Source organism: Cynocephalus volans, chromosome 1, assembly GCF_027409185.1.
Source record: "Cynocephalus volans isolate mCynVol1 chromosome 1, mCynVol1.pri, whole genome shotgun sequence".
NCBI classification, from domain to species: domain Eukaryota; kingdom Metazoa; phylum Chordata; class Mammalia; order Dermoptera; family Cynocephalidae; genus Cynocephalus; species Cynocephalus volans.
The window spans coordinates 132,572,547-132,599,594 of record NC_084460.1 but is presented as its reverse complement, the minus strand read 5'-3'; the positions used below and the strand labels follow the sequence as shown (position 1 = coordinate 132,599,594).

The window sequence follows — 27,048 nt, the reverse complement described above, 5'->3', positions numbered from 1 at the left end:
GAAATACTCTTGGTTAGGGGTTTTCAGAGAGTGTGGCTCGAGAGCTGAGGGCAGCCTTGGAGACTGTGTCTTCTGCAGCATGTGGGGATGCCAAGCAAGAGAAATGGGGGTGTGGAGACTTTTAAGAAGTGGTGCTGAGAGTTATAAATTAGATCTCTTTGTATTCTTCAGCAGATGCTGGCAAAAATTTTAATAACTTGTAAATATTTGTGGATTGTTGGACTGTGTTTCTTGTAAGAAAACCTTGCCTAGAGGCTGGACAGTGAGAGGCCTGACTCATACCACAGTTACATTAGGAAGCCTTTAGTTTGGGGTGCAGAGCTGAGTGCTAGGTCCCTTTAACATCCACGATAAAGCAACGAGGCAGCTTCAGTTTCTGAACTGGACCCGGTGGAGGTAAGTTGATTCCGTTCCTCTGAAAGCTAGCTTGAATGAGGGGACTGGTCTCTCAATTCCCCTGAAGCAAGCATGGAAGGGGGTGAAAACTGGCTTTGAGACACATAGAACACCTAATAATGGACAGAGTAAACAGTGATGCTTCACCCAAACCTGCTGACCTGAAAGTAAGTACAGTGCGGGAAGCCTTCTCTTACTTGAATGCCACTTATTGACCCTGTTATTAAAATGAGACTGTGTGACTTTATAAAAATAAAAGAAACAATAATAAAATACTTTATCTTCTTATGGCACTTAATGCATTTTATAAATGTGAGTTTGTTTTAAAGTACTGTACTTGACAATTTATTTGCAGCTGTTTTTCTAAAACTCCAGGGAAATTATACTGATCTCTACACAAATTCCATTTTAAAATTTAATCAGTGCTAACTGAGACTGCCTATAATGTGTTCCTGCACTTAAAGACCCAACCTTGGCCTTGTCAGTTCTACATGTACTGACATTTCTGTGTGTTTCTTTCTTGTAGTTTTTCAGGGAGATCCTTGAAAGTAGCTTAACACCATAGCAACTCATTTTACAATGGAACGTTTTTCTACTTAGAAACACCATCGTCACTCCTACAGGACACCACATTAAATGAAGTTTAGTCTAGTTCGATTTCACCAAGAGGGATACAAGCAACATTTCAATCCAGGGATTGACAAGAGTGTTTGGCAAAAAGAATAAGAGCGTCATGAATAATTCAGAGTGTACTTGGCTACAAATTATTCCATTAATTGATAGGATTAAAGACTGAAGACATGAATTTTGAAGGGAAAACTGAGGGAGAGTGAGAGAGGGTGAGAAACTCTCAACAACAGCACAAAAGAGAGATTATTTCTTTGGAACTGGTGTTCTAGATTGTTGCCTTTAAAAGAATGGGTGGCTAAAAGTTATTTTGTCGCTGGAGTTCAGGTATGATGACATGTATAAATCTCTCCTGTAAAGAAGCTAAACTCTCAGATACATTATTAAAGAATTCACAGCATCAAATGACAAGAGGTAGAGGAGAAAATAAAAGGAGGAGGGGAAACAAATAATGTATTTTTTCTTCTTGCATAAACACTTAGCATATCAGTATACTTAAACCAATAATTTTCTAATCTAATGACTCCTCTATTTCATTCTTTATTTTATTTTTAAATTATTCTTTTATGTATGTTTGAGAAACTGAGTCACTAATCAGTTCAGTGGCTAGCAATGGTGAAACAAGGGCATTTGGGGCTGGCGGGTTAGCTCAGTTGGTTAGTTAGTGCACAGTGTTTTAACACCAAGGTCAAGGGTTCAAGATAGGCCTACACAAATCATCACATCGCCTTAACTTTTTGTTCCTACCACCTAATCATGAAGCCATAATTAGGACATCAATTCATTTCTGTGAGGAACTCACTTTTATTCTTATTTTCAAACCTGTCTCACCCAGAAAGAATTGATTGTGAGAGGAAAGCAATATAATACAAACATTTGAAGTACTCACGTGCGCGCGCGCACACACACACACACACACACACACACACACACACACACAGAGACTGTGCATACACATGAATCTACGCACACAGACACTTTACCTTAGTCTGCTGAGATTCAGATCCTCTAGTCTACTTCACTCCATGAAATTCAGGCCTCTGTTCCACAACATCTGTGCAGCAGATTGGAGAGTTGAGGAGAGGACCTGGAGACCATTTCACTAGGGTTCATATAATGTCCAGTTTTTCTGACCTCTACTGTGTGGCTTGAAGCAAATCAATTTATTACACTTACATAACAGTTTGACAGATACATTTAGGTCTTTCAGCACCAAGCTCTCCTGACTGGGTAGTTCCATTTAAGCTCTAGACTACTTTAATTGATAATATATCTTTTTTTTTTTAAGATATCTAATATCTCAGTTCACATGGTCAGTGTCCAAGGGAAGCTACCAGGGAGACGCCCACCACTGCCAGGGAGACGCCCACCACGAAAACCCATTGGCAAAGCCATATCCAAGAAGCAATCCAAGAAGAAAGCTCCCTGTTGGAATGTCCAGAATAAAATCATTCTCTTCACAGTGTTTTTATTCATCCTAGCAGTCGTAGCCTGGACGCTTCTGTGGCTCTATATCAGTAAGTTAAAATCAGTGTTCCTTTGGGGTTAGGTGTTAGCAATGCAGGTCTAACCTGTCTCTGGGTATTTCTGATGAAATTTTCCTCTTCCTCAAACTGATACACCATTTGCAAAGCTGGTGTTGAAGTTTTAAGGAGAAAAAAACCAAAACTGTCTTCCCCATTTCTCTTTTCCTACCACCACTTTCTTCCCATACCGCAGCAAGAGGAGAGATGGGAAGAGCTGAGGAGGAAGCTCAGGAAATCGTGACTGGTTCAGAAATATAAATATAAAGCATTTTTAGCTTTTAAAAATGAATGGAATGCTAAGCCGTTCTATTTCCTCATTCCACCCACTGCTTGTTTCTAGGCAACTTTAAATTTCCAGCTCCTTGAGCTTCATTTTACATATGCATTTTTCTCTCCCCTGTTATTATGCTTTTGTCAATCTAGCTGATCTTTCTGGGCAGGTGTCATAACTAAGCCCTTTCTTATAGAATACTTACTCATGCCACTCAGTAACTGTAGCATTTGTTGACTTGTATTGGAGTCCCCATCCTGTGCATGTTAATATATTTGATACAAGATACATGTACTATGACATAAGATGAAATATATATTTGGCCTCTGACCCTGGTTTCTGGTGCAGGGCTGCTAACACTCTTGTAACTTCCCCGGTGATGGGGTGATAGGAGCATCTTTTGTTATAACATTTGATCTAAGCTCCAGGTTCCACTGAGGTTCTGAGAGTGTCTTTTTGTTTGTTAAACAGATGACTAGTGGCTGAAAGCCACTAAATTGCCAGAGGAACCAAACATGTGATTAGAGGACTGCAACTTTCAGCAACACCCCCCACCCCCTACCCCCACCCCTCCGCCGGAGATAGAGCTCAGTCACCAAAGGGCAAAGATTTAATCCATCATGCCTCCAAAATGGAACCTTCATAAAAACCCTAAAAGAAAGAGTTCAGGGAACTTCTGGGTTGGTGAACATATCAATGTGCTGGGAGGGTGACATACCCCAACTCCCCAAGGATAGAAGCTCTTGCCCTTGGGACCCTTGTGAACCTCGCACTTGTGAACCTCTTCATCTGGCTGTTCATTTCTGTCCTTATGATATCCTCTATGATAAACCAGTAATAGTTAAGTAGTGTTTCCCTGAGTTCTGTGAGCCATTATAGCAAATTATTGAACCTGAGGGGGTTGTGGGAACCCTCAATGTGTAGCCAAGTCAGACAGCAGTATGGGTAGCCTAGAGACTCACTACCTGTGACTGGCATCTGAAGTGGGGGGCAGTGTTGGGGGAACTTAACCTGTGGGGTCTGACACTACTCTGGGTAGCTAGTGTCAGATTTGAATTGAAAGTTGGACACCCAGTTGGTGTCACAGAAAACTGGAGAATTTCTTGGTGTGGGGGAAAAAGCCCCTATGAACCCGTAAAATATGTAGCTGCCTAAAATGAAATCCTTTTAGGAGCCTGATACTGACATAGATCAGACAATGTCTTCCTGTCACAGGCGGGAAGACCTCCTAATCACTTCCTCTCCTATATTACAGGTAAGACAGAAAGCAAAGATGCTTTTTACTTCGTTGGGATGTTTCGTATCACCAACATTGAGTTTCTTCCTGAGTACCGCCAGAAGGAGTCCAGAGAATTTCATTCAGTGGCTGGGACAGTGCAGCAAGTGGTGAGGGGAAGGGGGTGGGTGGGTGAAAGGCTGGGGGGTGGGGGCTGAGGTGGAGTGGGGGTGGGGGAGGAGAGCGAGAGGCTGGGAGGGTGGGGTCGAGGGGGTGGTGGGTGGGGTCACAAGTGTCACAGGTGAGCAGGGTTTAGGGAAGCACAGGATAGGTGGACAAAGAAAGTGGTCACAGGGAAATGTGAGATCTAGTTCTTTGGCTACTATATATATATTTTTTGTTTGTTTGTTTGTTTGTTTTGTTTTGTTTTGTTTTCCTGGTTAACGTAGAAAGAAATGGCTCTCTCAGCTTCAGGGTTTCTCATCTTTAAAATAAAGGAGTTGGATGAAGCGATCTTTAAAATGTTTTCCTGTTCTGAAGTTACACACCTTCTGACTAATTCTGTGATTGTACACATTTATTTCAACCTCAATGCTCTCACAATATCTTTACTTTAAAAAAAAAGCTTTCTCAGTATAGAGCTAACGTTTGTTGTAAAAACTAGTAAAATTCAGAAAAATATAAAAAAGAGCACTAAGATTTTCTTTAATGTCATCACCAGAGATAAAGCCCCTTTTTATTCTGTATTACATAGATATAGGGGAGAGTGCAATATTGGAGTATGTCAAAAGACAAAATTACAACACATTTAGTTGAAAATCTCAATTGAGTTTATCGCGATTCTAGAATTGGGCTGAATGTCATTCCACAAAACAGAATAAGTGTTCCAGTGAGCTGAGCAGGGGAGGTTGGTTTTATTTACAGAAGACGCTGAAGAAAGCAGAAACAAAGAACAAAATGCAGACTGGTCATTTCAAAGTTACTTACCTTGGAAGGTGGGGACAGAAAGACAGAACAGTAGAAAAATGACTGATTAGTTAACAGCAGGTTACTTCAGCCTATCCCTCTGTGTAAGGATTAAAGCAGAGGGAACCTCGTTATCATGCCAAATGAAGATTTAAACTGGCCAGTTCAGGAAGGTGGCTGTTCTCTCTCTCCAGATTTCTGGAAAGATCAGATGACTATTTAGTTTTAGTCTGGTGACTGGAATTCAGCAGGGGTGACTCCATATTTGGTTTTTAGTGTGATCTATTAGGATCTAGTGCAGAAATTTAGTCCAAAACAATGGCCTCCTATAATTTTATTTAACAAGTATTAGTAGATATTCAGCTTTACAATCTGATTTTTTCCTCAACATTATATTGCATGTTTCTATGCAAGTAATTTTATTTATTTATTTTTTTATTTTTTTTTTGCGGCTGGCTAGTACAACGATATGCCAGTAAATATACTTTAAAAGCGTAAGTTTGAAGGGCTTCGAAGTTAGCAAATCCCTTTTCATTGGACATTTAAGCTGTCCCCAATTTTTGCTACTGGGGGTAAAGTGACAACAAAACCGCCGCATAAATTGTATCTCTCATTACTTCTTTAGGTGATTTCCTAAGAGTATAAACTAGTTGGTCAAATAGAAAAATATCTGTTCATGGCTCATGGCACATATTACCAACTAGAAGGTTTCTGCAAATTTGTATTTCTACAGTAATGGAGAGGGTTGCCACAGTGGTGACCTTGTGGCAGTGACCAGCCCCGTGCAGTGTATGATGGGGAAGGGCTATGAGAAGGAAAGTCAGCAAAGACAATAGTGGTTAGAGAAGCTCTTACTTATCACATATCTTCTATATACTGGGTACCTTACTAGACCCTTTACCTCTAATGTGTATATATCGATTATTATTATTTTTTAAAGAACCAATACAAAGACCATTCTTTATTACAGTATTAGCTCATGGTAATTACATGAAGTCATTGTTTTCAGGAGAAATTAAATTTCTAGCTTAAAGAAGTCACCCCCAATATTACAACGACCAATTTAAAAATTAAATTTATAAAGAGGTATACGAGTTCCTGTTAGGCAGGTTAGCAAGGGACAATGCTAGAAAACTCAAGAATTTGATGAATAATATGAATTACTCCTTAAATTCCCAAGAAGGTGGGCATTTTGATCACCACTTTGCAGATGAAAGGTAAACAAAAACAAAAACAATGGAGGCTCAGCATGTTTAGGTGTTCTGTGTTGCATGGTGAATTTAAAGTCCATGTCTCATATTTTTTCCACTATACAATTTCTAAGGTTTAAAATAAAAAATCCTGGGCAGTTAGGTAGGTGGTTTTGCTATTACGTAGGAAGGGGAATATTGGAGAAGACTTGGAAGAAGAGACTGAGTTTGGTTTTAGAAATGCTGCTAAGTGATAGCAAAGTAGGTAAACTGATTGAAATAGCTCTCCTTTGAGATCCAATTATGGAGATTTAAAAAACCTGGGAGCTTCCCTAGAGACCCAGAGCTCTGAAAGGGACGATGGACGGGGCTTTGGGCACCACCCGCCCCCTAGTGGCTAAAACAGAAATGTGTCCTTAAGAATCTGAATAGTCGACGCTGGTGCATTGACAGAATAGAGGTTTGGTCAAATATTGTACTATGAAAATGTGCTTAAATTAGTTTGGTTTGTTAAAAGGCAATTAACCTTTGGAGTGGGTAGAATACAGAAGTTAAGCTTGGTTACAGTCTTTAAAGACAGCAATAAATGAATGACGGTAGTGATTATTCGTCCCAGATAGCAGAACGAAAGGAAGTAACCCAAGAATTGCTGCAGGAAGTAAGAATTTATTTGAATTCAAGAAATAATGTCTAGAGTTGGAGTGAGGGGCCTTAGCCTGAGGCTCGCTTTTCTCCTTGCTACCTGTCAGAGCTTGGACCTGCAACATGCAAGGTAATGTGAAAGGAAGCCAAGTTGGAAAGACTTAAAACACCTCAATTCTTTTTTTTTTTTTTTTCAGGTAAATCTGGTTTATACTACATCTGCCTTCTCAAAATTTTACAAGCAGTCTGTTGTTGCAGATGTCAGGTAATATATGTGCCTTGTTTGGGGATTTCTGCGTTCATTCCTATAAATTTTCCTCAAGGCTGTGCAAAGGCAGAGATTCCATTATTTTCAAGTAACTTCTTGAGAGCAGTACTGGGCTAATACCCTATTAGCACAACTAGTGACCCAATTCTCTGCTCTGCTGTCAGGCTGAGTTTTTGCTCTTTATCTACTAAATCCCTGCTATCTCACCATAGCTGGAATCTTGGACACCTATATTGGTGCCGCTGGGCAAAATGGCCATAAATATGGCCACCACATGATGTGGGGGGGATGGAGGCAAAAAAAAAAAAAAAAACAAGCACAGACCATTATTTCTCAAACATGTTCAGTGATCATCTGAAAAAAAAAAGGATTTCATGCTCTAGTGATTTTAAGAAAAAATTGTGCGCCATTGAATATGTCTTCTCCCTTCCCCCACCCTCAATGTATCTGCAAAAAATCCACTTTGGCATGTTAAAGGCACTGGAAAGTCTTGGAGAAAAGCAACTTGTTTACTTACTTGAACTTTCCATTTCCCAAGTTATTTACTACAGAACACTATCTTATGTTTCCTTCATAAAACAAGGCAGTATTTGTGTAGTTAGGAGCTCAGGTCCTGGGGTCAGACAAACCAAATTGGGCTTGACTCCTGGATCTGGTACTCACTAGCTTTGTGAGTCTGAGTTGTATTTGGCCTCAATCTCCTCATCTATAAAACTGGAGTAATTATAGGAACTTCCTCATAAGATTAAATGGGATAAAGCAGATTTCGCACAGTGCCTGGACATGAAGTGGTATCAAACATTATAACCGTTGTTGTTTTTAATGGCAGTGAATACTGATTGATATCCATAGAAATGGTATATTCTCCATGGAGATGCAACTACGCAGTAATGGTTCTAAATCTGAATCCAACACAATAATCAGAATCCACATAACATGAAGTTTTTCCTTTCCAATCCCCATGATAGGAGTCAATGACCACCTAAAGAAGGGAGTTCAGTTCAGCTGAAGGATGTGCTCACGGGCCTTACCTTGAATCTGTCAGTTGGGTTACTGCCTCCCTATGAAAGTCTCCTTCCTAAAAGGTATCCCTGAACATCTCTCTTCTTTCACTATAGCAGCAACAACAAAGGTGGCCTTCTTGTACACTTTTGGATTGTGTTCGTCATGCCACATGCCAAGGGCCACATCTTCTGTGAGGACTGTGTGGCAGCCATCTTGAAGGACTCCATCCAGACGAGCATTATAAACCGGACGTCTGTGGGGAGCTTGCAGGGTCTGGCTGTGGACATGGACTCTGTGGTACTAAATGGTGATTATTGGGTAATTTTCCTTTAAGCATTCCTTCTTACAGCACTCCCAGTACTTGTAGTCAAGACTGTCATGAAGTATTCTCTTCCACAATCCCAGTGGCATAAAGTCAGCTGAAGACATTGGAGCTATGTTAATAAAATAAGTTGCTAAGTGTTATATACAGTGATTGAACAATAGGATTGGGTAAAAATATATATGAAATTGAATTTATTAAAGTGTACCCCTCCCCACATTTATTCGGTTCATGCATCTTCAAACTGAGTCTCCAAGAAAACAAAGTCCCGGAGAAGAAAAATTTTGCTGAGGTTTATTTTGTCTCTTCCCCTGTCCATACAGAACTACTCCTATATTTGTAGTGTCACCCAATGCTCCAAAACATTGGGCCTGTTCTATAGTCCCATCAAAATGCAAATTTCATCATTCATCTTGACAGTAAAATGGTTCAATTATAGTGTAATCCAAAATTTATGCAGCTTTCTCTTTTGATTAAAATGATGTATGTACTCGTGTGTGTATATATATATGCTTGACATATAGTAGGTGGATGATAAATATTTATTATATAAATGGATGACAAATCTCTAGTGGAAAATTCCATATTTCCCATTTCAGATACAAGACTAAGTATTATATTTTTGGTTGCTTTTTTTACTTTAAAAAAATGTTTAAAATTTATAACTATTGATGATTTCTCATATACCCTTTACTCAGCTTCAATAACTCATGGATGCCCTATTTGGTCTCAAAATACCTAAGCAACTTCCTCTACCCTCACTGGGTTATTTTAAAGCAAATTTCAGATGTGTTTGTTTGCTTTTTAAAAAGGACTGAGAAGAATTTTTATTAAGCAAAATTCTAACAAAATGAAATGATGGGACTAACAGTTTCTTTTCTTTGTGCTTTTTCAATGTAGCTGGGCTTCGTTCAGATTACTCTTCAACCATAGGATCTGGTAAATTCTTTCACATTGTTCTCTCCTTCCCCCCTCTCCCCACATTAGTATTTTTTTGACTGTAATTTTCTTTTTCTAATGATGGTATTTGTTAGTGCTCTTTTAGCCACAAGTGACAGAAATAGATTCAGACTTGCTTAAGCACAAAGAAACCTGACTAGCTCGTGGAACAGGACATGTATGGAGTGTGCTGGCTTCAGGCATGGTTGGGTCCAGGTTCTAAAATAAAATGTCATCAGGACCCTGCATCTTTGCCTTCTTCTGTTGGTGTTTTAATATCAAGTGTGCTCTTCCACTGTGGTAGCAAAAATGGCCACCAGCAGATCCAAGCTTGTAATTGATCAGATTATTAACCATGGTGGAAAAACGCCCACATGTATTTCCTGACAGTTCCTGCAGAAGTCCTGAGGCTGAATCTCATTGTCGGAATTGGCTGACCTGCCCATTCCTGAACCAACTTCTTTGACTCTGACTGGCCAGTCTGAGTCACGTGCTCACTTCTGGAATTAGGGATGAGTTTAACCTCAACAAAACTACATAGACAGGGTAGGGATAGTTCCTCAAAGTAAGATCGAGGTGCTGTTACCAGAGAGAGGGGAGTGGACGCTTTACTCTTCTATTAAGGTTTCTAGAAAAATCATTCCTAAAAAAGAAAAGGAAAGAAAAGAAAAAGTGCTGTCTCCACAGACAAAGGCTGTTCTCAGTACCTCTATGCAGATCATCTGTCTCTCCGCTACCCTCTGGAGATTTCCGCAACCTCAGGGAGGCTGACGTGTCACTTCAAACTGGTGGCCATAGTGGGCTACTTGATTCGTCTCTCAATTGAGTCCATCCAAATAGAAGCCGACAACTGTGTCACCGACTCCCTGACCATTTACGACTCCCTCTTGCCAATCCGGAGCACTGCCTTGTACAGGTATTATGCAGGCACTCTTGTTGGAAAGTAGAAAGATTTTTTACAACATTTCTGTTTTACAATATCTGGGTTCCCCCTGGATTTTTTACCTTTTTTTTTTTTAACCTTTTTTTGTGTGTTGAGGGGGGAGTAGCAGCTGGCTGGTGTGGGATCCAAATCCTTGACCTTGGTGTTATCAACAACATTCTCTAACCAACTGAGCTAACCAGCCAGTCCCTCCCCTGGATTTTTAAAAAATCATTTTTATGTATACTCATGGGGTAAAAAACTGACCCATGCCCTATTTAGCACCCTTATACTTTAGTATCTTTGCCAGAGCCTATCAGACTGAACGTTTGTTTCTCACCTGTAGCAAACAAGACTCTCAAAGTCAGTAGAGCCAGAACTTCAGCCAATATATCTGAAATATAACAGATATTTTGTTTAATTTTATTTTTATTACAATCATGATGAAGTCTCCTGTTTCAATAGAGTGAGAATACTCTATGATGATTGCATAGCATTAGTAAAACAATTAAAAGCTTTTCCTTATCACAAAGATAGCACATGTTCATTGTAGAAAATGAGGTCAGTCGAAAAAAACAGTATCAATTTCATAATCTCATTACCCAGAATAAATTTTTGTTACATTTTAGCATAAATCTTTCCATACATATGTATGTAATTACGCACACATATACATACCCTAATATTTTTTACTTAATAGTGGACATCTATTTATGTTCACTTAATATTTGAAAACCTAATAATGACAGTTAGGCTTTATTAAGAAATTATTGTTACTCAACGTGCTAAAAAAGGTATGTGAATTTTCTTCTTATTTTTATTTTTGGCGGCTGCCAGTAACAGGGATTGAACCCTGGATCTTGGTGTTATCAACATCATGCTCTAAACCAACTGAGCTAATGGGCCAGCCCAATCTTATTATTTTTAACAGTGTTTATGTATGTATGTAATAGTACTTTGTGTATGAGGGTATATCAAAAAGTTTTTGAAAAAACAGAATGATAAGATAATACAAATCTTTCCTTAGACTTTTTTTGTTAAGTTTTGTTTTTGGCAGCTGGCCAATATGGGGATCCAAACCCTTGACCTTGGTGTTTTCAGCACCACGCTCTACCAACTGAGCTAACCGGCCAGCCCTCCATGCACTTTTTGAAGTACCCTCATGTGTATGTATTTATATTTCGGTGATGAATGTGTGTGTTAAAATTTCAGACACTGTAGATGAGGACAGGAAGTGAAAAGTAAGTTTGCCGCTCCCATTCCTCCATCACTGTTATCAGTTTCTTTTCACCCTTCCAGACATATGTAGTTTTTATCTCAATTAATCCTCACCACAGGGCTGCGAGGAGCATACTGTCTTCATCCCCACCAGGTCACAGAAGGGAAACTGGTGCTTACAAAGACTTAGTTACCTGATTACCCAGCGTCTTTCACCCAGTTAACAGGTGAAGCTGAGTTTTGAACCCAGTTTTCCTTAGGGCACAGTCCATGACCGTAGCCATTAGATAAGAGGGCACTTCAAAAAGTTCATGGAGAAATAGAATTCAAAGATAATACGAATCTCTGCATGAACTCTTTGAAGTACACGTGTGCACTGCCTTTATACCTTGTTTGCTCTCTGAGAGCCATCCAGGAGAATTCTTTGGTAATAGTCACCGGACACATTTCTGTACCGTTTTCAGCTCCATTCCATCTGTAGTCCCCTGTGACCACCTACTAATTAAGACCTGGCTGGCAGAGACGGAGTCACAAGAACTGAGTGGATGGTCCCAGAAATATGTGGAATTAGTATTGGATGGAAGCCCATTCCTCAAATAACTTCTTATTTTTGTAACTTTGTATTATTATCTTATTTCAGAATTTGTGAACCCACAAGAACATTAATGTCATTTGTTTCTACAAATAGTCTCATGTTGGTGGCATTTAAATCTCCTCATATACGGAGACTATCAGGAATTCGGGCATATTTTGAGGTCATTCCAGAACAAAGTAAGTCTTCCCCAATTTAAAAATGTCACTCTTAGAAATATTTGTGATGATATTCTAGTCTTATCTTTCCTGAGGCTGTGCTGTAATACTAGTTGTATTAGTCAGGGACCTTGACTCTAGGTCCGGTCAGAAGAGAGAGAGATCATGTTAGTGAGTTTAACAGAGTGAACTTGATAAAGAACTGTTAACTTAGTATAAAGGCATTAATTAGGTAACTCAAAAGGTAAAAAGAGAACTGTAAGGTATCATGGATGTAACACATGTACAAAGCAACTGTCACCCTAGGGTGTGGGGGACAAAGAAACAAGGTTGGAATTATTACAGGTTAGAGTGTGGGGGAGGGGCTCTGTGGCGTGAAACAGGGCTTTGAGGAGGGGCTGCTGTTCTGCCATTGCTGGCTATGTTTTAAAGAAAGTAATAACATCCTACAGATCGGTAGCCTAAATATACAATTTGAAAACAAATATAGAAATTTGTTTGGTTTGTTTTGGCAGCTGGATAGTACCAGGATCTGAACCCTGGACCTTGGTGTTATCAGCTCCACATTTTAACCAACTGAGCTGACTGGGCAGCCTCAAGTACAGAATTTGAGAACAAATATTTTAGCTATACATATGTACGGGTGCTATTTCTTTCTTTAAAAAAAAATCTAATTTCAAAAAACATATAAGGTTGTTGATCAAAGAAGTATGCATTTGTAATTAAAGAAATGTTGGTTAGAGCATGCTGCTGATAATTCTGAGGTCCAGGATTTGATCCCTGTACCAACCAGCCATGCCCCTCACCCTGCCGCGCACAAAAAGAAATGTGTATAGTGTATTTTCCCTCACAACTTTGAATCATTGTGTGTTATTGGATATCTTTTTCAGAATGTGAAAACACAGTGTTGGTCAAAGAAATCACTGGCTTTGAAGGGAAAATTTCAAGTCCATATTATCCGAGCTACTATCCTCCAAAATGCAAGTGCACCTGGAAATTTCAGGTAGTCCAGTTTTGCCAATATCTTGAAATATTACTTAATTTTACAAAATTTAAAACTTACTGAAATATATTATCTAGCACATAAAATTTTCCTGTAATTTCAACCTTTTGCCAACAAAGTAATGGCTCTTAGCAGAGCAGAGTTTATTTCTCCAATTTATTTTGTTTGTATTAAAAAGCACAGAGGCATTGCTGCAGGGTCAGAGAATTATTTTATGATGATAGAGCTCATTTATCAATTCTTAATTACTTGATCATCAGCATTATAATAGGAATAATAAAGAAAAAATAAATTGAATTAGGCAATACATATTTCAGTTAGATCACTAAGCCAGAGTGAAAACTTAAATGACATGTATATACATCTCTTTCTGATGCTAGAGAGGGCATTTCTGCTTCTTTTTTTTACACATCTTCGATTGTAAATTATTTTTCTTTTTCCTATTATAGTATCATATGGAGATAGGGCAAACTGTCACCTTTTCTTATTCAGCATATACATATAAAATCGTTGTGGGGCATAACAATTAGATGTAAGTGGCAAGCAGTATGTAGTTTGCATTTATTCAAAATGTTACTGAATGACTACTATGGGCCAGGCAGTCAGACACTGTTCTAGACCTGGGGATCCATGAAATTAAACAAAAAAGGAGCCCTGATCTCATGGAGCTTACCTTCCAGTAGGGGGAGATAGGTGGTAAACAAACAAACAAGTTACATGTATGTAATATGTCACATGGTGATACAATGCCATGAGTGGGAGGGTGGGAGGTGTGAAGAATAGCAAGTTAGGGGTTTGTTACCTTACATGGGAATGTCAGGAAAAGGCTCATTGATAAAGGGACACTTGCAGAGAAACCTGAGAGAGACGACCTTGCGGCTACCTAGGATGAGAGTGTTGCAGGCAAAAAGAACAACTGAGGCAAGACTGAGGCAGAAGAGCGCTTGATGCATTCATAGTTTTCTGTGCGTAGCCATGACAGATAAAATAATTTCGTTACTCTACCCAAATCTGGACTTGGTGTCAGTGTCATAATGTCATGCATCCTTAACTTATTTTGTCATTATTAATATAAAGGTGCTGGACCCCTGCTCACTGCCAGATTCTTGAGGCATCAAGGCAGCAGGAGCACAGGGCCTCAGATGACGAGCGAGTCTGAGGATTGGGAGAAGGAGGGAGATGAAAGGAAGGGTTGGGGCGGGAAGAGGGAAAGACATCAAATCCCTGCCCCTTCCATCTCTTCAAAAAGCAGGTTTATCTTCTCGGGTTAGTACGATAATCAGAACAAGAAAGTGCCCTTCTCAAAACTCGGTCAGATGTTTGAAATTCCTTTGAGATAAAATAAATGTGGATTCCATGATAATCCCTAGTCTTAGGATTCCATGAAATTCCATGAAAATCCCTAAATGTTACTGTGATTTTTAGTCAGGGTGTAAATAAGAATATCAGGTCACTTTGTGTTTTGCTAGGGGTTGAGGGTTAAAAAGGCTGAAGAAAAATAAATTTTTATAAGTAAAAGGGCGTCCCACTGGGGGTCAAGGAGTGAGCAAGGGGGGACAGGAAACACCAGGGACAAACTTGGTGGCTGACACCATTTTCCAGAGGGCAAGGTTTGTTTGTCCTCCTCAGTGTGGAGGTTAAATAAAGCTGTTCCTTTCTGGAAGGCTTTGAACAGCCACCTATGGCAGTGTGAGAGCTTGTTTCTATGAATGAAAATCAGTGTAAACAATATTAATTTTTTTGACCTGTAAAATAGCTTTGAATTTATTAAAAGCAGCTAAGAACTAGATGACTTAAGTAATAAAAATACTGACTCGAGTCATGACAAAACCTTTTTATCCAAAAGTTGGTTTCTGTCCTCGATATTTCTTAGTGTCTGGTTCGCTTTCACATTTATTGAAGAGAAATTGACCACCTTTGCAAACTCACTTGCAGCTGAATTTTAGGGACTTATTTATCTGAGAAGGATTAACTCTTGCTGTAGCTTAGAGTTCATAATGATTCTCTTGCCAATCTCTCTTATCCACTTACAAATGCTTATTGAATGTCTGCTACGTGTCAGGCACCATATGGGGATACCTAGTAGCAAGATAAAGTCCTTGTTCTCATGGAGTTTACGGACTAAAGGGGAAGAAGGAAAAAATAGTGTTGAGTTCATAATATGTATAACATGAGTTTATAATACTTTTATTTACTCTTCATGACATAGAAAAGATATTCTTCCCACATGTTATAAATACAGAACCAGAGATGGGGGCAAAGCATTTGCTGGAGATGACTCAAACAGAAAGTGACCCAGATGACAGAAGGAATGATGCCCCCTCCATAAATAAATCCTCCCCCCTTGTTCTGAGTTTCTTTTTTTTTCTTTATGCCCCTTGTCCAATCTCTCCCTATCCCCCTCTTCCTCCCACCTCCCACCACTGATAACCCTAGATTTCTTCTCTCCTTCTGAAAGAGTAATGGTTACTCTGTTGATTTGTTGCCTAGATGATCTGTCAAATGCTGACAGAGGTGTGTTCAGGTCCCCCAATAGTATCATACAGCAGATGCTTCTTCTGTCACTCTGGAATAGGCTTTGTGGAGAGAGACATCCTCTTCTTTTCTTTGGTCTCTGCTGGTGACTCTCTTTGTGTCAATGCACTCCAGTGGCTGGTCAATCATCAGCATGGTGGTTGTGACGTCTAGCCACTTTCATAGCAGCTGTGGTTACTGTGGTGGGCCACTCACATGGAGGTGATGTTTTTGGCATACTCCTTGGCACTGGCAGTGTGCCTGGTTGTGGGGGGGGGTCCAGTCCCCTACTCATTGCCCCAGGCACCCAAGAGGGCCCCTGAGGGGCTGGCAGTGTGCCTGGTTGGGGGGCAGGGGGTCCAGTCCCCAACTTCAAGCCTCAGGTTCCATGGTGTGCCTGGCTGGAACTAATTTTTTGTCCTTTGCTTACTTCTAAAATGGGGGAACTTCTTATGGGAACCAGTACTTGAGCTCTGTGGTTGAGCTAAATTGCTGCTTTGCTGCTGTTTCCCTAGGGAAGGCTTTTTGTGCAGCTCAGGGTTTAATGTTGACCTTATAGGTACTTCCAGTTCTCCAGAGACCTGGTGTACCTGGGTTGTGTAGAAACTCTGATCTAGGCCTGAGTCTTTTCATCAAACTGCACCCCATGCAATTCTGCATTCCCGACCAGTCTCCTCTGAGTGGTCCTGCACTGATTGGGGGACAGATTGGCTGTCCTTGCTGTGTCCCAGTGTTCTCCCAGTGGGCCTGTCTCCCCCACTGCCTGTGCTCCAAACATGTCCCATGGGAAGGGCCCTGCACTGGTCCCTTGAGATGACTCACCAGCCTTGGAGTGGCTCCCCTTTCTCAGCTGTTCTGGCTCCTTGCTCCTGCATGGGTCCATGGGAACCCTACTAGTGGTCTTGCTGTCCTGGGGGCCCCCAAGGCCCTCTTCTCACCTGCCGCCTCCAAGCAACTGCATCTGAAGGGCACAGCTGCGGTTTCTGCTGGCTCCTGCTCCATGTGCTCAGCAGCTCCAGGCTTAAAGAGGCCATGGCCTGAAACTCTCCGATCTGATTTTTCTTTCCCTCATTGTGGTTTCTCCTGCCTTCATGAACTCTGTAGGTCACTCCTCCTCTTCCCCTGACCTCCAGTGGCCCCAGCTTGGCTTTTGTTACATTTTCATAGTTGTAAATTGGTCGATTTGTGGGAGAGAGTGACACTGGAGACCATCTATTCTGCCATCTTGACTGGAACCCCCTTGTTCTGGGTTTCTAAAGATGTTTGGCTTCCCAATGTTTCATAACAGTCACCTAGCTGATCATTTATCTCCTTCTACCTTCCTTGTGTATTCCAATAAATTTTAGAAAGAAAAAGGAATGAAGCAGTACTTTGAATTGTTTTTTTACCATGGATGCCATTCACCCAGGACCATTCAGTTTAGGTCCACCAGACATAAACAGGCCTTGAAGTCACTTCCTCATATCACTTAGGAAATGGATGGGATTTCCCAGAAGGGAGCCCCCCTTTCCCTGTTCTGTGAAGGACATATGCAAGCACCTTTGCCATAGAAGTGTCCAGTGCTCATCTGAGGTATGTTTTTGGGTTGTGTCTGCAAAACCACTGGCAAGTTAGGGTGGCCACCAGAGAAATGCCAGACTGGTTAGCATCTCTGTTCTGCATTTCTTTACCTTGAGAGTGTTACTTATCTTTGGTTAGTCTTGGTTCCTTTTTCTATAAAATGGGAATCACACTATCTGCCTAACAAGGTTGTTGTGATGTTTAAATGAGAAACATAAAGTGCCTGATTCATTCCCTTTTAAAGGTAGGTGGCAAGGGGTGGTTTACTATATTTGAGTGTGCATTAGAAAGACATAAACAGACACACACACACACACACGAAAGCATAACATATGTGATGACATAACTAAAAGCCAATGTCTGTCAGAGCCATAAAAGTCAGTGGGTAAAATTCATCTCAAGAAAAAGACAGTAGGATTGAATTAGAAAGTGTTACCTAAAACTCAACTTGATGTTGTTTTCAAAAGACAAAGTCAACTAAAAACCGACTCAAAGCTGAAGAGAAAGGATGGGCAATATCATGCCAAGTGAGTATAAATGAAAAGAAAGCAGGATGCACAATCTTAGCACCAGGCAACACTGAGGTTAGGGCAATGACATCCTTGATTTGAAAGGAAGAGAAGAAAGGCAATCTATAATGATAAAGAGAGTGACTCACAAGATCTAATTATGACAACTATTTATGCAGCAAATGACACAGCATTAATACTCATAAAGCAAAAACTACACGAAACCCAAGGAGGAATGAGCAATGCTTAAATAGATATTTTAATTCCCTTCTCTTGATTCATGATAGAGATAGTGGGGAACAATAAATAAAGCTAGGAAGGATATTAAATCATACAAATGAGTTTGATGGTATATAGATATATGCAGATATATTCAAGTGACCATGGGATATTCATAAATTTAATCACAACAAAATCCTCAATTAATTCAAAAAAGTAAGAGTAGTATAAGCAGTAATCTTTTATTCAATTAAGATAGAATTAGAAGACTTGAAAATGGGTGAACCGGTTTGACTCCCTGGATTTGTAAAAACCCTCTCTTATATAATTCCTGGATCAAAGTAAAAATCAAAAGTAAAACTTTGGCATACAGCTATTGTATGTGCAAATCCCCCAGTGCAATATAATAGTCAGTTGCCGTGTGTGTGTGTGAGTGTGTGTGTCTGCTCACACACATAGGCAGCTCTTTCTCATTTGATCTCTTCTGAGAAGACCTAGGGGTGACTCAGTAGCAGCCTTCAGGAATACCCAGGCTTAATATGAAGAGGATGCTGATTCATTTCTCCTTTATCTAAAGAATCTGAATGACGCTTTAAATAAATGATGTCACTATTTTCATCAAAAGAAGAAAGTGCTTACACTCATTAACAAGTGGGTGTTTTCAAAATTAAGCTCATCTAACAGGAGAAAACTGAAACCCCAAGATACCGATGTGTTCCACGTCACCAGGGGCCACAAGGCACAGATTTAGAAAGCCTTTAAAACAAGTCAAGGGGATGAGTACTGAGTGAGCAAGGAAATTTTGGCCTGAAAATGTCCTTCAATAGAAGCATTTTTCTGACGTAATGTTTGTTTTTTTACAGACTCCCGTATCAACTCTTGGCATAGCACTGAAATTCCATAACTATTCAATAACCAAGAAGAGTTTGAAAAGCTGTGAGCATGGATGGTGGGAAATTAATGAGCACATGTAAGTGATTTCCATATGTAAGGAATCTGATGAAAGTTTTACAGATAGGGAAACTGAGGGATACGGGAGTTAAGTCACTTGCTCAAGGCCACTCAGCTCATGAGTGGTTGAGGCAGGATTCAAACCCACCGCACAGGGCTCCTGCTCCACCACTGCTCTGTGCTGCTGGGCTGTGGATGTGTATATTCTACACTTCACAGAAATATTTGGCAGATAAAGTTTTCAAATCCCGGAACCATGAAGGAAAACAATAAATTGGGGTCCTGGTAGTATAGAAGTTAGTGACTATTCACCAATTCTTTGTGGAAGGAGAGGAACAACTGGCCTGGTTTGATCCTAAGGCTGGGAAATGGGTTGAGGCTGATCAGAAAGAAACCCAGAGAAATCTAGGAGCTTGGGCTTACTGAACCAACCTAGTAGGTCCTCAGTCTGACTCTTACTTTGTCCCTGAGTTGTTGTTCATTTGCTTCTAAGGCTATAATAGGTATTCAGTAGGCATTCAGTTGAATAGGTATTCGAAAATACAGGCTGCCCTGTGTTGGCAGCAGAATAGCTTCTCAGTTCACTTTCAGAAAAGAATCCTGTGAGGTTAAAGGATTGGCTTGCTACTCTTTTGCTCATTGTTTTTCCATGAATGAAACCTGCCGTTCCTGAGTGCTTTTCCTGAACACACTTCTTTTAGTTCCTTTAGACAGACTACTTGCAAAAGGGTAATTGGTCCTGTCTTCATTGGAATAGGCCCTGTCAGATGAAAATGCCTTCTTGGATCCATTATTAAAATGTAGCCTGTATTCCTTTGGGGAGTATAAGTGAATCAAGGATCTATTGGGTAGGAGTCAGAAGACCTGGGTTCAAATTCCAGCCCTGTCATTCAGTAGCTATATTAACTAGGACAAATTATTTAACTTTTTTGAACTTTAGTCTGTAAAATGAGGTAATAATTTCTACTTGAAAAGGGTTTTTTGCTTTGTTTTTTTTGGGGGGGGGTAAGTATTTAATGAAATAATACTATACACTAAAAAACATTAACTATTATTAATATGAATAACAAGATTGCTTTGGAAGTGACATTGGTAGATAAATACTATAAAATGTACCCCAAGGCTTTAAAGATACTGCATTTTGGTATGTAATTAAAAAACAGAGATACAGAAAGTAAATCTTTACAGATCTTTTGTGATGTTGTAAGTGACAGAGCTGTGCTTTGAAAATGAGGTAGTATTTTTTCCCTAAGTAACAACAATAACCCAGGATGTGTTATTTCCAAAGTAGGAACAGGGTCTCCTCCCAAGAAATACCAGGAAAGCTCTGAAGAGCCAATACTTTCTCTGAAGAGCCAGTTCTTCATGCAGTCTTGTGGGTTGGCTGAAATCCTATAAGATTCATTTGATACTGGCTCTACCCTCAGGATTTAAAATGCCAGCCCTTCCCATTATCAGTCCTTTTCATCTAAAAAGTAAAGGCTCTAATTGAACTAATCAGACACCTTACTGAGAAGTTAGCCTAAGGGAATTAGGGCTGTAATAGGGAAGGAGGAAAAAGTAATGTTGACTAAAGGAAGCCTAATAATCTCAAGGAGTTCAGAGAAACACTCTGAATTGGAGGTGAGGCGTGTATGCTCAGGGCAGCTAGAATGCAGTTTACAAACCCTGTAGAAATGGATGGCCCTCCTACAAAGCTTCGGCAAAGCAAAGCTTCTGAAAGCAAGGACTTTTGGTGTGCTAGAAAGTTTACTTACCTGCTATTTCAAGTTTAACAAGTTACTTCATTTCTTTATATGTATTTCCTTACTTGTCATATGTCTGTACATGTAAACTGATTCTTGCTGAGTTTCTCCAATTTCACTTTTTAAAAAGTTTTATAAGCCACCACCATGATCTATTACATACTATTCACTTTTAAACTTTAGCCTAAGCATGGATTCAAAGATTCCCTTCTTCTTGACTCCCTTTTAACATGCCTCATGAGGCTCATTTTGCAACAAAATTCTACTAAATTTTAACAGAGTACGAAGAAAATTACTGAGATGCAGATAACATCATCGTGTTTTCAGAACACAAGATCTCAATTCAGATTTCAAGATGACGAACTAGAGTAACCCCAAACGCTTGGCTTGGTTTTCAGGTGCCTCTCAGACCCTGGCTCTCTTGGCAGGTGGCCACCAGCAGCTGCTATCTCTTCCTTGTATCCTAGGAGCTGATCTATCAGTCCCTCAGTTCCTGAACTTCAGCCAATCACAAAAGACTCTTCCTGAATAACACATGAATGCTTTCCTCTTTCAAGTCTTAAAATCACAGACTGTGCTCCTGAATGCCAGTGTCTGATCCAAGGAACATGTGTGGCTCCCAAGTGCTTTGGGGGCTTAGAGTGATTGGCATTCACAGGTTCCAATGGTGAACGTCACCCCCAAGCCTTGTGTCTACTCTATGTCTCCCATCGAGACCTCCCAGGTTTCACTCTGGGAAAGAGCCTCACCCACTCGGGATGGTGGACTAACATCATGGGCCTGCAGTATAAAATACCGCATGTCCTACTAACTCCAGTGCTCAAGTAGTAAGAATTACTAACTGGAGGGACATTTTCTCAAAAGGATACTGGAAACCTGGAGGATATTAGGTGATAAGAGATAAGAAAAAAAATCAAGGTAGGGAAATATTGTAGAGAAATGTTACTTCTTTGAAATATTGCCAAGGAAGTGCACATGAAAGTTCAGTTTAGATCAAAATAATGTTGTTGTCTTTTGCTTTAAGTGTTGCTGGAATTCTTTGCAGCAACCTGAGCTCCTGGACTTCACTTTTTTCTGCAGGGAGGTTTGTGAGCAAAAGCAGAAAGTGGGTTATTCTTTTTCTTTTTTTGCATCTGGCCAGTATGGGGATCTGAACCCTTGACCTTTGTGCTACAAGGCTGCACGCCAACCAACTGAGGTAACTGGCCAGATCTCTTGTTATAGTTTTTTTGCACTGAAAAAGCAGTGCAAACTGGGAGAATTAAATCCATATTTCTTCTGATCACAAGTGTTGGTGAGGAAGGCAACAGGTTAATGGTATAGTCATTCCTCGGTATCTGTGGGAAGATTGGTACCAGGACTCCCGGAGGATACCAAAATCTGAGGATGCTCAAGTTCCCAGGCTGTCCCTTCATATCTGGGGATGGTCGAATTCATGGATGCAGAACCCATGGATATGAAGGGCCAACTGTACTGTTATTGTTCTATTTAGCAGAGGGGAAGAAGTTACTTGATCACAGTCACGTAGCATAGAATGGAGAACTACCATTAGCTCTACCGTGAGCGTCTCTGCTTATGAAACCGAAAGGGCCAAAGCATTAGTGAATCCACTGTCAACAGAAGTACTCAGCAGAACCTCAAGCTGTGTGTCCTCCCCGACTCTTGTCTCCTCAGGTACTGTGGCTCCTACATGGATTACCAGACGATTTTTCGAGTGCCCAGCCCCCTGGTTCACATTCAGCTCCAAGGAAGTTCGAGGCTTTCAGACAAGCCACTTTTGGTAGAATACGGCAGTTACAACATCAGTCAACGTAAGTCTGGGATCAGCTCCATAGAAAACCTTACTAATTAGTTAAATGGAGGCTAACACTTTATAACTCTAAACTTTCAGAATTTAAGGAATGAACACTGCTTTATTTCTATTTCCTTTCACATTTATTTCTTATAATAAATAGTAAATATATAATATATATATAATATAAATACATATAATAAATAACACATAAGCTTATGTTTATTACTACTGCATTTGAAATTATAAGAGATAATATAACTTTTTGATATTATTGATTTATAGTTGAAAAGTAATTTCTTATATCATTCCTAAAATATAGGACAAGGCCATTTCTTGGTTTGCTGCTCTTCTTGCTAGCTGTAATTCTTTGTAAATATGATGGCTACATCAACATACAGTGGATCCAAGGTCAGGTTGTGACTCACTTTGGCCTGTAATGCACAGGGAGAGCAGGTTGGTTGAGAGAGTTCAGACCTCAGCCCTCAGAATTTGAAGTTCACACTGAAAACCACTGGAATAGCGGCTAGAGGAGTGGTCAGTAGAAAAGGCAGTGTTTGAGGAAATTCTTTAGAGCTGGAGAGATAATGACTTGCCCAGAAAATTCTTGACCCGTTTTAAATGGAGAAAAATAAAGGTTAACCACTGAGGAGTCTATGAGGAAATGACTTGAGAGAAAGCTCCTTTAGACCATGTCCTTCTTTGCCAATCCCCAGTATACTTGATTCTGAATTCAGAAAATTATACTCAGACATTACGGTATCAGAATATTACAGTTTCCAGCAGGGACACAGGTAGATAAGCAAGCCATCTTATTTTTAATTGTGTTTTCAAACCACGACTGTTTTCCAGCGGTTCATCCGTTCCATCGTATTCATTGAGACAGTGGTTGACCTGACCCTGTTCTTTTGCATAGGGGAGGAAGGATTCATTGTTTCTGTAATATTTAGCCATAAGCCCAGGATTTATGGTTCAAGATCAAGCAGGGAATGGGTCTTTGATGAGCGGTGCAGTTGAAGTGGAAAGAATGGACAGGGAAGCAGGAGGCAGGAGTCCTAGGTCTGGAGGCCAGTCACTGGTCTCGCTAGGTCCAACTTCCACATTCCTCAAGTATATGAGAAAACCACAGAGGTGAGTAAAGGTTGTGGAGGTAGTGAAGTTTGATTGTGCATATGACCGGGATGCAGTGTCCACTGAGAGCTTCTGTTGGGTTAATTTGCTTTCTTCTTTGTTCTACATTTTTGTCTTTCAATTAACGATAGTCTTGATTTGATGGACACACTATATAATTACTACTGCTACTCTGCCAACTCCTTAACCACTTAACACCTCATATTTCTTTGCTAATATGATCTGGTGATTTTTAGTGACCCACTCAAGATTTTCTATTTTTTATTGCCTGTAGCTTGTCCCATTGGATCTTTTAGATGCTCCTCCGGTTTGTGTGTCCCTCAGGCCCAGCGCTGTGATGGAGTAAATGACTGCTTTGATGAAAGTGATGAACTTTTCTGTGGTGGGTATTCAAACTTTTAATATGCCTTTCTTATGAATAAGTAACTTCTCAGGGCCATTGTTACTGGTGGTATATATCCTTGGTCTTTGTAGCTGCTGTTGCAACATAACCAACTACTCCAAAACTCAGTGGCTTACAACTATCATTTATTCTTGATCATGCATTCATTGGATGTCTGGGATTTGACTGATCTAGGATAGGGTCATATGGGTGGCTCAAGCACTGGGTCCTCCTGAGGTTGGTTCTTCTCAGGTTGGGATCAGGTCTACTCTTTATGGCTCTTTCTCTCATTGAGCCAGTGGGCTAGTCATGGCAGTGGCAGAAGGAAAGGAGGGGTGAGCAGTAACATATTGTTCCTCTTAAGGCCTAGGCTTGGAACTTGCACATCATCACTTGTGCTGTGTTCCATTGGTCAAAGAAAGTCGCATAGCTGAGGCCAAAGTCAAGGACCAGGGAAGTTTACTCTGCACACCTTCGGGCCATGGCAAGGATGGGGTGTATAATACTACCACAGGGAGTGAAGATCCGGGGCTAATAACTTAATCCACCACAATCTTAAACACAACAATCCTATTTGAAAGCATAAATCCTCCATCAGAGAGAAGCTCAGATTCTGCAGAGAAGTAAACTCTCAGCATGCCCATTTATGGAGCACAGGCAGGGCTTGCAAATGAAAGAGGTTTTGTTTTTTTTGTTTTTGTTTTTTTAACCTGTACAGTTTGCATTGACATCACATTGGTAATGACTAAAGGGTGGGGTACTGGATATTCCTATTTTGGGTGGAGAATCCCTGTCTTGGTTTTTCACTACTACTTGAACCTCTTGAATCTATCTCCAGTTTCAGAAAGTGATATGGGGAGGACAATTCACTGGACGATGTGACACCATTGGCAACCTTTCTTCTAAAGGTCCAGCATGTTTAATTCAAATATGACTGTGACTGTGATACTATTTAAACTTTTAATGTCCTTGGAGACATATTATAGTTAATATACTATCATTGTGAAAAATTATATTCACAAAAAATAATCTGTGACTTTCTACCTTTTTTTTATAATTGACAAAACACAATAAAACCCTCTTAACTCAAGGTTCATGACCATTTCAATTTATAGAGTCTTTCATTTCTTAAGAAAATAAGTAGTGACCATTATATAGTGACTGAGTTTGGTTCAGCTGTTTTTTTTTTTTTTAACATTATTATTCTCTGCTCTGGTGCACCAAATAAAAGTGATTGTTACTATATAATAAGGACTGGCTTTTGGTAACCATTATTTATCATTGTGCCATTTTTTGGAGCTATTCTCTAGGAGTCAACTAGGTACTTTTAGAGACTTAATGAACTATTTATTTCAGGGCAGTAATGTTCTCCCACCTACTCCTCACAAGAGATACCTCTGAAAAAACAGGAGCAGATAATAAAACTGAGAACTTTTCACAATCCTAGAAATGTCTAATGAATCACACCTTCTAAATGGGCTTGCTAATATACTGTGCCTGTTACTGGTCTAATGGCAATTCATGAAAATATTCCAAAGAAGAAAACTGTGATAGATTTACACTGGTAGTTCCTAATTCAGGAAATGGGTCTCTCAAGATAAGGTAATTTTAAAGAGACTTCCTTACATATAGATCAGAAGTCTGCTGTGCTCTGAAATCTCACATTCATTAATTCATTCAACAGAACTTTAGTGAGCACCTACTATTTGGTTAGGAGTTTGAGGTACAGAGAGTAATAAGTCAAAATCCCCAATTTCAGGACACTCCCACTTTGTTTAGGAAGGTAGACAAGTTCAATTTAGATAACAGCTTATGATTTTTATTTTCCTTAAAATAAATGACTTACGATGCACTTAACTGTAATTCGATAAACAAGCCACCATTGTTTAATACATTTACACAAAAGCAAAAATCAGATCTGACAAACTCAAGTACTAGGAATGACATCAAAGTTTTAACATCTTCTTTTCCTCAGAGAAGTGTCTGTTTTAAGGAAAATGCACTTTTTATTTTATTTAAATCATCTTAATGATCCGTACCTAAAGGGGCACTGCTGGTCATCAGAGAACCCAGCTGATGTCTCAGGCTCATTAGCACTCTGTCTTTTCTCATTTTAGTGACCCTTCAGCCTGCGTGCAATGCCAGCTCCATCAGGCAGCATGGCCCTCTGGTCTGCGATGGTGTCAGGGACTGTGAGGATGGCCAGGATGAGCAGAACTGCACTCAAAGTGAGGAGGGACCTCTGCGCCCTGCTGCTCTTGCTGTAAAACTCTCCTAAATCAGAGTCGAAATACCTTTGCTGGGTTAGGACAACCAACTTGTCCCAGTTTTCCTGGAACTTTCCCAGTTTTAGCACTGAAAGTTTCTTGTCCTGGGAATCCCCTCAGTCCCAGACAAAATAGGACAGTTTGTCACTATAACTGTGGTGGAGTGTGTGTGTGTGTGTGTGTGTGTGTGTTCATGTGTGAAGACTGGCAGATTTTCTTTGCTTTCTTGCTGTTAATGCTGCTCAAGGTTGTAGGATACTGAGAACCTGATATAGAGGAAATTGTCAGGCACCATGTTGGCATGTGTTCTCTAGCCTCTGCAGAAACACAGACCTCCAGGGTTGTAAACAAAAGTGCTATAATTCACAAATTCTGTCCATTTCTCCACTGCCCCATAATAAAAAAAGATTGAGTACGGTAGTGATTTTTGGCTGAAAAATTTTCTCAGAGAATTAGACAAGGCATTAGCAAAGAGACCATGGGCTAAAGCCATTGATAGGGCCAACTCCTTCTCATCTCCCCATGCCCCCTACAGTGGAAGAAAGGAGCGGCCATTGGATTGGCCCTCAGCACATGTGCCTGCCTGCCTGCTTTCACATGCTCTGCTTCGGCGAAGGCACACGTCACTGCAAGGTTGCTTCTGCCATTTTCCCAGAGCAGCAAATAGCGTGGCTAAACTGTCCTTTGCAGAGTTCAGCATTATTCACACTAATCTGT

At 40.1% G+C, this 27,048-nt stretch overlaps 1 protein-coding gene and 1 non-coding gene across 3 annotated transcripts in view; one reads left to right on the top strand and one right to left on the bottom strand.

Annotated features, from left to right (window-relative positions):
* The first annotated feature begins 515 nt into the window (after positions 1 to 515).
* Positions 516 to 27,048, top strand: part of TMPRSS7 (transmembrane serine protease 7) — a 36,139-nt gene continuing 9,606 nt past the window's right edge. Inside the window, exons 1-13 of one of the 2 annotated variants that reach the window (XM_063114756.1) lie at positions 516 to 563; positions 2,312 to 2,540; positions 4,076 to 4,206; positions 7,032 to 7,099; positions 8,221 to 8,414; positions 9,330 to 9,368; positions 10,056 to 10,284; positions 12,149 to 12,279; positions 13,149 to 13,261; positions 18,927 to 19,033; positions 22,434 to 22,570; positions 23,957 to 24,064; positions 26,182 to 26,292. In XM_063114756.1, the coding sequence (XP_062970826.1) occupies positions 516 to 563; positions 2,312 to 2,540; positions 4,076 to 4,206; positions 7,032 to 7,099; positions 8,221 to 8,414; positions 9,330 to 9,368; positions 10,056 to 10,284; positions 12,149 to 12,279; positions 13,149 to 13,261; positions 18,927 to 19,033; positions 22,434 to 22,570; positions 23,957 to 24,064; positions 26,182 to 26,292 (1,645 nt within the window). Of the gene's footprint in view, positions 564 to 2,311; positions 2,541 to 4,075; positions 4,207 to 7,031; positions 7,100 to 8,220; positions 8,415 to 9,329; positions 9,369 to 10,055; positions 10,285 to 12,148; positions 12,280 to 13,148; positions 13,262 to 18,926; positions 19,034 to 22,433; positions 22,571 to 23,956; positions 24,065 to 26,181; positions 26,293 to 27,048 lie in introns of those variants that run through there. The other variant, XM_063114764.1, reaches the window with a different exon arrangement.
* On the bottom strand, positions 11,349 to 11,422 carry TRNAF-GAA (transfer RNA phenylalanine (anticodon GAA)). Its single transcript has one exon. It is a non-coding gene; the product is annotated as a tRNA-Phe (tRNA).